Source organism: Palaemon carinicauda, chromosome 33, assembly GCF_036898095.1.
Source record: "Palaemon carinicauda isolate YSFRI2023 chromosome 33, ASM3689809v2, whole genome shotgun sequence".
Lineage (NCBI taxonomy): Eukaryota > Metazoa > Arthropoda > Malacostraca > Decapoda > Palaemonidae > Palaemon > Palaemon carinicauda.
The window spans coordinates 38523150-38536470 of NC_090757.1; the positions used below are offsets into that span (position 1 = coordinate 38523150).

The 13321-nt window shown below is 33.3% G+C and overlaps 1 protein-coding gene across 1 annotated transcript in view; it reads right to left on the reverse strand.

Annotated features, from left to right (window-relative positions):
- LOC137625927 (uncharacterized) overlaps positions 1–13321 on the reverse strand; it is a 205809-nt gene that overhangs the window by 98592 nt on the left and 93896 nt on the right. The window contains exons 4-9 of the mRNA XM_068356940.1: positions 11492–11586; positions 10874–11201; positions 9664–9836; positions 8716–8844; positions 5574–5699; positions 395–583 (exon numbers count right to left, since the gene is read on the reverse strand). Coding sequence (XP_068213041.1) covers positions 395–583; positions 5574–5699; positions 8716–8844; positions 9664–9836; positions 10874–11201; positions 11492–11586 — 1040 coding nt within the window. The remainder of the gene's footprint in view (positions 1–394; positions 584–5573; positions 5700–8715; positions 8845–9663; positions 9837–10873; positions 11202–11491; positions 11587–13321) is intronic.

Sequence of the window (13321 nt, forward strand, 5' to 3'; positions counted from 1 at the left end):
GCGAAGTAGGAGACGATGAATAGAGAAGTATAAAATTAAAACCTCAAGATAGAGACGACTGATGAAATCTAACCGAGGCCCTTTGTATCAATAGGTGTAAGAGGAGATGATGATGATGATGAGCCCTGATGATGAGAATCATGGTTTTCCAAAAGCTTGGTTGTTAGAAAATCCAAAATATTGAAGTTCTTGCTGTCAATTGCCACTTTAAATTTTCTTTCTAATATGTATGTATGTATGTATGTATGTATGTCTGTATGTATGTATGTATTTATGTAAATCCTGAATTAATAATGTACTGCCTCAACTGTAAAACTGCAGAAATAGACCTATTGATAGGCTAGGTTTTCATGATACAGAACAGGTATACAAAGGTATAAAAAAAGTTAATTACCGAAGAATGTTGAATACTTTCTCAGTTGCATAATCCCTGCAGAGGGAATTCTCAAATGACATGTAGAATTTGTAGTTCCGCTCCAGAAGTTCATAGCAATTACTCTTGCCGTCGATCCTTGGGCATTTATATGTGCCGCATTTGCCATACACATCAATCTTAATCCATCTCATAAGTGTTCTCACTAACCTACAAAAATGGAAAAAAAAATCTTTTAGTATAAATTAAAATATACAGACAGTCCCCAACTTACGAACACAATAGGGACCGAGAGTCTGTTCGTAAGTCGTTAGTGCTAAATTTTGGTCTGGAGTAAGCAGAACCTAACTCAGATGTCTACGATTTTCAGCAGTAGAAGTCAACAAATAGCCCCATTTCATATAAAATAGGTTATTACAAATATTTTACTTTATCATATTACAGTAGTCTGTATAATACTGTAAAGTTCAGTACAGTATGTTGTTTTATTATCCTGTACTGCACACTACATAATGGAAACTTGCACAAACAATCGGCCATACATATGCACTGCATTTCTGAATCAGCTGACTTTAAGTAAAATCGTAGTAAATATAGTGTACTGTACATTTAGTACAGTACTGTACATTAATTCCTTTTTAAATAAATGTACTGAAAGATATTTTATTGTTCCATTACCCAATTTTTTTGCTAGAAACTTACGTAAACAAGCGGCCATTTGCATTATGTACTGTACTGTAACGTTTACCTTTTCACGCTTATCAAATCAGCTGACTTGTACCGTACTGTATTTACTGTATGTAACAGTACTGTGCATTTAACTGCTTCATGGTTGTTTTGGTATTGTTAAATAAAATGCAGAAGGTTAATTTTGACCGACGGAATCATTCTTTGTAGAGTATACGTCACGTATCTTGTGACGTCATGTATTTGGCGAAAGAGCGCTGAAAAACCGAATGATTTCCTTTCATTATGTTGCCGAATAATCTTATTACAGAATTCTCATAATCGAAACACCGAGTAACGATATTAAGTGTTTTAGTGGTCTGTATCATTAGTTATGAGATTAGTACAACTTACCGTAAAGTTAAGAAAAAAAAAGTCTGATGTTATATTTCTTCTGGCGGAAGGCGAGAGGCAAAGCAAGTGATTTTCTTCCGATCCGTTACTATTCCCATAATCGAAACATCGAATAAGGATATAAAGAATTTTTTAATATTTTTCAAAGAAATATGAAGACTTAACTGCATTAAAAATCAAAATACGGAGACAGAGAGAGAGAGAGAGAGAGAGAGAGAGAGAGAGAGAGAGAGAGAGAGAGAGAGAGAGAGAGAGGGGGGGGGTTGCGTATTCCGTTTATAACTAATAATAAGGTCTATCAACGAACTGTATGGAAAATGTGATACCCTATAATATATTAGCGCTGTTGTAATATTCACTATGAAGAGATTTCGAATATCAAGAAAATTATATAAATCAGTGCTATTCGTAATATATGTGCGCATAATCGTAAAACTGCAGCGTCATTTTGAGATCAGCTGATCTCCCAACCAAAAGTAAATCAAAAGTAATTGTTGATTATTGAAATGCTCAAGAAATTAAAAAGAAATATGAACGTGCTTTAATAAACCATAATTAAACACAATAATGTCTAATGAAATATGAAGGCTTAATATTGAACGAAAAATTGAATACTGTATGAAGCTTTAGAATTAACTACCCATATGCGATTGACAGAGCGAGCACACACACACACACAGAAAGAGCTACAACGATTTCGCATGATACCTAATAATAAGAACTGTAGGGAAACTGATTTTCTGTAACATATTGGCGCTGATGTAATATTCATCTTGAAGATATTTCTAATATGTTAAGAAATAAAAAAAAATGCCAAAAGTCTGATGACGTTATATTTCTTCTGACGGAAGGCGAGAGGCAAATCAAGTGGTTTTCTTCCGATCCGTTACTATTCCCTTAATTGAAACATCGAATAAGGATATAAATTTTTTTTTAATAATTTTCAAAGAAATATGAAGATTTAACTGCATTAAAAATAAAAATACGGAGAGAGAGAGAGAGAGAGAGAGAGAGAGAGAGAGAGAGAGAGAGAGAGAGAGAGAGAGAGAGAGAATTTAACTTGAAATGAAATCTACGGATGTTTACGAACATGTTTGGACTTTGGACTTCCTTCAATTTGTGTTCGTATGTACCGTTGTTCGTAACTCGAATGTTCGTAAGTAGGGGAGCATCTGTACTATTATAAACACAATCACATAGCTCAAGATTTACCTTAATTATTTTACAACCTGAACCCCCTATGTGATTAACTGATTAACTTACATTACTGAGGATTTAAAAATATATGAGCTCATCAAATTTTTAAAATGTACTAAAGCATTGAATCGCAATAACAATGTTGTTTATTACAAGTACAAATTTACACAAAATTGTCTTTCAGTACACTGCTTATGAAAACTTTAAAAAACTATATCCATATGGCAACCAAATTTTCAAAATTTATCCATTAATAGGTAAAGTACAGTAACCTGTTTTTCTAATGAATAAACTTGAATATCTTTGGGAAAATGCTTGAATGCTTTACATTATTGCAACATATAATACGAACCTTTAGTTCAATTAGTTTTCTTGGCTAAACCACATGCCATGCGTATATAGTATGAAAAGTAATGGACCAAGAACACCACACTGAGGAACACTAGATATTACATTCCTACACTCACTATGGCACCCATCAACAAAAACTCTTTGCGATCTATTACTTAAAAGTTCAATAATGATGCTTAGAAAAGACCCAACCACTCCCAACAGTTTGAGTTTGAAAACTAGGGCCTCATGATTAACACAGTCAAAGGCCGCACTAAAATCAAGGCCATTCATACGATCTTCCTGACCACAATCAAGGGATTTCTGTATAGCATTGGAGATTGTAAGATGGGTATCACATGCTCCAAGGCTTTTACAAAACCACTCTCAAGCTAGGGAATAGATGATTACCTTCGGAAAACCTATTTAGATGTTTTGCCAAAAGATATTAAAAAACTTGTTACAAAAATCTTTCTTTGGAAAGGATCTTGATGACAGCTCAATGGTGTACCAAACCGATTTTCACTAAACATTACCTTGAAGAATCCTGCCTTGCTTATCAAGATTGCTGAGTCTTCCAAAAAGGAGGCATTAGCAATCCCAGAGTCCCTGTTTCATACCAAAAATATGAATTTTCCTTGAACAGTACCTACACTGTATTACCAAGCCTTTTACAGCCTTTACAGGTATGGAAAATTAAAAGTAAATACTATACATAACCAAGTTTCACTTAAATCATTCAACCTGAAGTCTGACTTCACTGTACAGTACTTTAAGTCCAGAGGTACTACACAAGGAGAGCCTTTCACACCATACGCTAAGAGCAACAAAGGCTCTTTGCACCAACTATCCAGCCTGGGTTGCACTACTTCAGTCTTTTTTTTTTAATATTGTTCTATTGTTCTCTCCCAGTTTAGCTATCTAAAAAGGGATTTTGACGAAGGAAAAATCTATTTCTGGGGAGAGACCTGTGATGCCCGGTAAAAAGGGTCCTTCTTTACACTTTTCTGATATAAATCTTCCAAATATACCAGAGAAAGATAAAAGCATGGAAAGCAGAGGTTACTACCCTCGCGCGAGCACCTTGTGGGTGTCGTTTATAAAGCAGGGGCGTGTGAAAACCACTATTCACAGGCTGTCTTCCATTTAGATAATTCCTTCATCAAAGGGAAGGGCCGTAACAGAGGCCCTAGAAACCACACTTGGACCATGCCACCGACACCTAACACGAGCGCCCTCTAGGACATCCTTCTGTTTTGGACTTGCTCGCTTGGTCGTTTTTTTTTTTTTGTGCTCTTGGTGTTTTTCCCGTTTTTGGATTTAATTCATCATGACTGACTCTCTTTATATAACAAATATATCGGATACTACCGCTTGGGTCCTTTGACTGGCCAGATAATACTACATTGGATCCCTCTCTCTGGTTACTGCTCATTTTGTCTTTCACTACACATACACCGAATAATGTGGCCTATTCTTTTCACATTCTCCTCTGTCTTCATAAACCTGACAACACTGAGTTTACCAAACAATTTATCTTTGCTCAAGGGGTTAACTGCTGCATTATAATTGTTCAGTGGCTACTTTCCTCTTGGTAAGGATAGAAGAGTCTCTTTAGCTATGGTCAGCAGCTCTCCTAGGACACTCCAAAATCACACCACTATTCTCTATTCTTGGGTAGTGCCATAGCCTCTGTACCATGGTCTTCCACTGTCTTGGGGTAGAGTTCTCTTGCTTGAGGGTACACTCGGGCACACTATTCCATCATATTTCTCTTCCTCTTGTTTTTTCTTTTTTTTTCTTTGAAGTTTCTAGTTTACATATGAAAGATCTCATTTAATGTTGTTACTGTTCTTATAATGTTTTATTTGGATTGTTTATTACTTCTTTTTTCGTTTATTTATTTCCTCGTTTCCTTTCCTCACTGAGCTATTGGAACCCTTGGGCTTATAGCATTTTGCTTATCCAACTAGCATTATAGCTTAGCATGTAGTAATAATAATAATAATAATAATAAATATAATAATAAATATAATAATAATAATAATAATAATAATAATAATAATAATAATAATATTAATAATAAATTAATATGTATTTTACCTAGCTATAAAACCTAAGTCCTTTAAGTAGAGAAACAATATTCCAAGACGACAAAAGTTCGTATCTTGCATAGGAATAAACAAGCCTACCACTCTCTACCTGCCAGTCCCAAGGACTAGCACCTTGAGAGTCCAGAAAAAACTACACATACACTATTCAAAACCATTCCCAATGATCTGTGCTAATATCTGCCATTATCCATGTTGGGAAGCCCATTAACAATACTGTACTGCATCTACCATATTCCAGTTTTTCCGCAAAAATAAGTTTTGTGGAAATATATCTTCTAAAAGTATATATGAATCATTTAAAAAATAAAAAATATTGAGTGACATGTGCTAACATGAGATCAGAATATAGTAAGGAGAGGAGAGTGCTAAGGGGATGAGATAAAAAAAGAAATCATGAAGGGCTAAATGCGTCTACTTTTTCCAGAATATCTGAAAATGTCAAACGATAAATTTGTTAATATCTCTATTTCAATACTCACGTTTCTCTGCCTGAACTAGTAATGCAGTTGGAGACAAACCAGGCAGCTAACCTTTTCTTCCCCAATGCATAATTTTTACTAATATTCACAGGCTTAGGTACTCGACTGCGGTAAACTACATCATACCTGCAAGTGACAAGCAATCATTATGTAGAGGACCCCTGTTAATCCAGAGTACGAGATAATGACAGTCAACAGTACGTAAGCCGATTGACAAACAAACCACAGTACAGTACTAAAATCTTTGTGCTTCATATGCAATGAAAATGCACTCCCAAAGCAATCCACTGAGTCATGATAAGGGTCTAAAAAGATGATGTAATTAATGACCATAAGTAATTTGAACTGGGTATCTATGGTGGTTCCCGTATAAATCAATAAGAACAAAGGTCAAGATACTGTTTTAGCCAACATCTCTAAATGAAAAAGGGCTTATAATGTATGTATGTAGATGTGGATACATGATTTTGTGTGAGTTTTCTCCCTTTCCAAAAGTTGAAAATTTCTTTACGTAAGCAACATTCCTTGAAGGATTATTTGCAAATTTTCACAAAATCTTCGACTGTAGGTTCCGCTTGAATGTTTAAGGTCGAACATAATCTGAAAACATCCATAATTCAACATTCCATTCCAAAATAGTTTTATCCCAGAATTTTGCACCACATTTCTTTGAATTTTCACACAACTTAACCCAATACAATATCAAAGTCATGAAGAATTACCCTACCCTTATCACAGACTACCTTTCACACTAAACCAGTTACTCTACCATCAACATTTTATAATACATAATTTGCTTTTATAATAACAACTTCCAACCAATCACTCTCAAATTCTCTCCCATACGAAGCATTCTTAGCCTCCTTCACGTTGAAAATGTATCGATGCTATCTAGTGTTTTTTAGTTCTTTTTTCTTTTAAAGATTATCATAATTGGAATCTTCCCACAACCAAAACTAACTTAAAAACACTTGGCAACCATATATATATATATATATATATATGTATGTATATATATATATATATATATATATATATATATATATATATATATATACATATATATATATATACATACATATATATATACATACATATATATATATATATATATATATATATATATATATATATATATATATATATACATATATATATACATATATATATATATATATATATATATATACATATATATATACATATATATATATATATATATATATATATATATATATACATATATATATATATACATATATATATATATATATATATATATATATATATATATATATATATATACATATATATATATATATATATATATATATATATATACATATATATATATATATACATACATATATATATATATATATATATATATATATATATACATATATATATATATATACATACATATATATATATATATATATATATATATATATATATACATACATATATATATATATATATATATATATATATATATATATATATATATATATATATATATATATATATATAAAGCTAAATGTCAAGATCTATAGCACCGTAATAAGACCATTGTTAAAATTTGGGTCAGAATCGTGATCTTTAAGATAAAAAGAGAAAGCAAAGCTTGAGAACAGAGATGAGAATGCCGAGGTGAATTATGAGAATATGACTGCTTGAAAGATTGGAAAACGATTAAGAAGAAGGGCGGGCATAGTAAAGATTATAGAGGTGATAAGAGTGCCACGACTGAGATGGTACGGGAATTTATTGAGGATGAATGGTGGGAAGGGAGTGAGAAGGGTTTGGGAGAAACCTGTGAGTGGGGTAAGATCGAGAGGGAGACAGAATTAGATGGCGAGACAAGGTGAAGGATGGTATGGAGAGAAGAGGTTTGGTGGAAGAGATTGCCTTTGATAGAAGGCACTGGAGAGGGTGCATCAGGCATCTGACCTTTAAATGTATATACAGTACATATATATATATATATATATATATATATATATATATATATATATATTATATATATATATATATATATATATATATATATATATATATATATATATATTTAGCAGCTGAGTTAGCAGCTAGAATGGATTTGAATGTGTTGAGGTGGTTTGGCCATGTTGAAAGAATGGAAAAGGGCTGTCTGCTAAAGAAGGTCGTGAATGCAAGAGTTGATGGGAAAAGTACAAGAGGAAGGCCAAGGTTTGGGTGGATGGATGGAGTGAAGAAAGTTCTGGGTGATAGGAGGATAGATGTGAGAGAGGCAAGAGAGCGTGCTAGAAATAGGAATGAATGGTGAGTGATTATGACGCAGTCCCGGTAAGCTCTGCTGCTTCCTCCGGTGCCTTGGAAGACCGCAGAGGCAGCAGCAGTAGGGGATTCAGCATTATGAAGCTTCATCTGAGGTGGATAATGTGGGAGGGTGGGCTGTGGCACCCCTAGCAGTACCAGCCGAACTCGCTTGAGTCCCTTGTCAGGCTGGGAGGAACGTAGAGAGGAGGGAGCAGTCCCCTTTTCTGTTTCATTTGTTTAATGTCGGCGACCCCCCAAAATTGGGGGAAGTGCCTTGGTATGTGTATGTATGTTTGAATAAATAATATTTATATATATATATATATATATATATATATATATATATATATACACACATATATATATATATATATATATATATATAAAGTGATTTGTCTTAAATTGCCAATACTGTAATAATTTCAAAACACATTTGTTAGTCATCCAAAGTCATCTGAGAAAATGTAAAAATAAATCACATTTGAAGATAATCTAAAGGTGAGGAAAACTGTAATTTTTCAATAGTGGAATTACTACAAGATACTGCTGATAATCCATAGAATCCAATTAGTAATATAAGCCTCGATTTTTGGGAAGCACTTAGTGCCACATATATGATGTTATTGTTAGTGAAAGAAACTAGATACGTCCTCATATTGGAATACAAGTAGAAGGAATGCATTTATAACTGAGCTGACACTTTGAATGAGAATAAAACATACATTACACAATGGTATAGGCAAACTTGAGGCCTGAAAATAATAACTATAAAAGTGATTGAATAAATTTGTTTAAAACCAGTTTGACGTTTGTTCAACTTCAGACAATATCTTTAACTTACGGGTTAGGAAAATCCGAGTCTAGCCTGTAAGTGAAGGTCCAATTGAAGATGTTTTGGAATACTGACAGATCAGTGAACACATGTAGAGGTGATTCCATAGTCCAAAATACGTATTTAGTATGAGGTGATCTGTTCGTGAAGCGAAACATTTATCATAAAATAAGCTTTTATCACTGTCTTATGAAGGATAAGAAGATTCAATTTAAAGCAAATATGTGAAATAAATAAATTACTATTATATTGTATAAATTTAAACAAGTTTATTAATCATTATGGTGATTTATAAGCAATATTGTAGTATTAAAGAGAACTATATTCTTTTGAGATAAAATTCAAATAAATTTTAAAAGATGTAATTCATACATATGGAAAGGATCACAATTGTGCTTTTCATATACTACTGACTGATAATAAGAGACTGAAAATGACAAAACTATCCAGTTCTTTTCAATCAATGTTGAGTTGACTGATTATGAGGCAACAAAAATAACTCTGAATCAGTTTTTTTTTCATATACGACTAAATATAGCGACAATCACTAAGGCGTTATTCTACATGTAATTATAAATGACTGATTTTATTGACTGATTGATTTAAAGTTTTCTGGCATCCTGACATCTAAGGTCATTGTTGCCGATATAAATGACAGAAAATGACTATGTAACGGGAGAGGGTTCAGTATAATGGTGATAATAAATAACAAACAACACAACACTAAACAAATCTATAGTGATTGTTTTGTACTGCTGATCAATACAAGACTTAAAATAACTAAAATGACTTGAAAGGCTTTATAAATGAAAATTATTTTATATAAGAACAGAAATGAATATAAAGCAAAATTTGTTGTTGTAGACATTAATGATAATAACTAGCAATAAATGACAGACAGAAAAGAATTTCTCATAAATGACTGAAAATGTATGAAGCCAACTCAATGCCTCCTACCTCTTGGGAGGGAAGGACTTGTCCTCTGACCTAACGTGCCAGATCAGGGCATCAAGCTCCTCTGGGGCAAATAAACTACGGTTTCCTGTTGTGAAGCAGTTGCTGATGCGACACTTGGCCTTTACGAAAGGTTCTTGGCCAAAGCCGATGTAAAAGGACTTGTTGCCAAAAGCCTATTTTTGGGAGATAAAAATTTGAACATAAATTCTCTGGAGACATATGGGTGCCGGTTTAGTATGTGGCCTACCTTTCGAATATGGCCTACGAAATTCTATCAGTTTTAGTATTTACCTAACCTAACCTAACATAACAAGCAGGTAGGCCACATACTAAACCAGAATAAAAAATGGTAGGCCACATACTAAAGCAGAATAAAAAAATGGTAGGCCACATACTAAACCAGAATAAAAAATGGTAGGCCACATACTAAAGCAGAATAAAAAAATGGTAGGCCACATACTAAACCAGAATAAAAAATGGTAGGCCACATACTAAACCAGAATAAAAAGGGTAGGCCACATACTAAAGCAGAATAAAAAAATGGTAGGCCACATACTAAACCAGAATAAAAAATGGTAGGCCACATACTAAACCAGAATAAAAAGGGTAGGCCACATACTAAAGCAGAATAAAAAAATGGTAGGCCACATACTAAACCAGAATAAAAAATGGTAGGCCACATACTAAAGCAGAATAAAAAAAATGGTAGGCCACATACTAAACCAGAATAAAAAATGGTAGGCCACATACTAAAGCAGAATAAAAAAATGGTAGGCCACATACTAAACCAGAATAAAAAATGGTAGGCCACATACTAAAGCAGAATAAAAAAATGGTAGGCCATATACTAAACCAGAATAAAAAGGGTAGGCCACATACTAAACCAGCACCGCCACATGGAAGGATCGCAATCAATTGCGACAGATACAGTCTATAAAGAAGACTATTTAAAAGACTAAGAATATCAGTGAAAATATGTCAAACTAGGGTATTAACTCAGATTATTCTATTTCAAAAACAAATTAAGCAAATAAATAAAAACATATTTATGTGACTAATATATGATACAGAAATTAACTGAATGGGATACCACTATGAAAGTGAATCAGCACACTAGACAAAAAGGTGCTATAATAAACCACGCGGTGCTCAGTTGGTTTAAAGTACTGTATACAAATTTTTCTTATAAAACCAAATTAAATCAACTCACATCATTCCAGAAGAGTATTTTCTTGAAAGGCCGATTTCCCTTTTCTAGAGTAACTATAGAATCCTTGGTCGTCATGTTTTCGAACCAGAATTCATCAGGTAACACGTCAATATTTGATGTATTTACTCCTTCGAAGGGCAAAAATGAATCCCCAATCCCCCTCAGAGGCACCGAATGACTCTCAGGTAGAGTTTGTATTAGCAAACTCGTAACCTGGGATTTTTTCTTATCAGTATTTAATTTGAAACATCCGTTGTCTAATGCTTCTGTTAATCCTCCCGAGAGACATTTGAAGGAAACCACAGAGATATTTGTAACAGCCTTATGTCTGGGGAAGAAAAATTTTGACTTGATTCTGTTTTAAATGAAAAATATTAAGTGTATTTCATTGGTGTTTTAATACAAGTACAGTACTGAAAAATGGATCAGGTTCTGCAAAGAATTTTCTTGTGAGGTATTAATAACTACAGAACAAATTACGGGGTGAAAACACCATACATTTGACTTTAATTAACTTGTAAATAATGGCGGACTGTATCATGACATAGAAAGGGTTCTGAAGAATATATCATTATCATTAATAATTAAAAAAGAACATAACACATTTAGATAACTTACACAAATAAAATGCTCGTTGAGGGGAAAAATTTGCTTTCATTTATGCAGAATAATACGGCACTAACCAATAAGGACACCAAGACGTAAAAACGTTTCTGTGAAAAAGAATCGATTCAATAAAAACAACCCAAGCGAAAGGTGACAGAATTAAGTTCAATGCTTATTACTACCATACATATTATACTAAAGGCAGTGAGAAACATAAATCGTTGGATTAATTGGATAACGTGGCGACAGTTATTATTATTATTATTATTATTATTATTATTATTATTATTATTATTACTTGCTAGGCTACAACCCTAGTTGGAAAAGCAGGATGCTATAAGCCCAGGGGGTCCAACAGCGAAAATAGCCCAGTGAGGCAAGGAAAAAAGGGAAAATAAAATATTTTAAGAGTAACAACATTAAAATAATCATCTCCTAAATTAACTATAAAAACTTTAAAAAACAAGAGGAAGAGAAATAAGAGGGAATACTATGCTCAAGTGTACCCTCAGGTAAAAGAACTCTAACCAAAAGCAGTGGAAGACCTATTTACAGAGGCTATGACACTATCCAAGAATAGAGAACAATGGTTTGATTTTGGAGTGCCCTTCTACAAGAAGAGCTGGTGACCATAGCTAAAGAGTCTCTTCTACCCTTACCAAGAGGAAAGTGGCCACTGAACCCCTTAAGTGAAGAAGCATTGTTTGGTGTTTGGTAATCTGTGTTGTTAGGTGTATGAGGACGGAGAATGTGTAAAGAATAGGCCAGACTATTCCGTGTGTGTGTGTGTGTGTGTGTGTAAGCAAGGGAAAAATGAACCGTAAGCAGAGAGAAGGATCCAAAGTAGTACTGTCTGGCCAGTCAAGAGACCCATAACTCTCTAGCAGTAGTGTCTCAACGGGTGGCTAGTGCCCTGGCCAACCTATTACCTAGTTAATGATGCATACATGAAAATCACACCCCAAGGAGCTAGGTCACAAACCTGAGGAAATCTTAGGCTAGGTTAGGTGAGCTAGATCACAAACCTAGGGAAATTCTAGGGAAATTTTTGCAGGTATGGTAACAGCATGAGGGCGTTGATAATTCTAAATATTAATTAGCTAAAGCCTGATGTCTACAACTTTTTAAATTGCATGACGTTTGTTTATATATGATAGAGATTGCCAGTATACTATCTTAACATTCCATATACACAGGCATGTACATCTTTATGAATATTACCTCAAACATGCAAAGTACAAAATCTAAACCATTTAAATAAAAAAATATAAGAAACGTAATATCATGAATTAATGGAAAAATAATACACCCGGAAATAACTAATATGGATATAACAATAGGAAAAATAATAATGATGATAATAATATTAATACAGCAGAAGTAATAATAATAATCATTGTAATGTTTAAATAAGTACAACAGATAAGTATCTTCTTATCCAACCACCTTTCTTTCATCTTATTTGATCGCCAACGACCTCGTCTTATAGATTATTGGTGTAATAAGAGCTGTGAGTTAATATGTAGTTATACTAAGACAAATGCAGTGATAGAATCATATAGGAAGTTGTATCACCATCGCAAGAAGAAGAAGAAGAAAAGAAGAAGAAGAAGAAGAAGAAGAAGAAGAAGAAGAAGAAGAAGAAAAGAAGAAGAAGAAGAAGAAGAAAAGAAGAAGAAGAAGAAGAAGAAGAAGAAGAAGAAGAAGAAGAAGAAAAGAAGAAGAAGAAGAAGAAGAAAAGAAGAAGAAGAAAAGAAGAAGAAGAAGAAGAAGAAGAAGAAAAGAAGAAGAAGAAGAAGAAGAAGAAGAAGAAGAAGAAGAAGAAGAAAAGAAGAAGAAGAA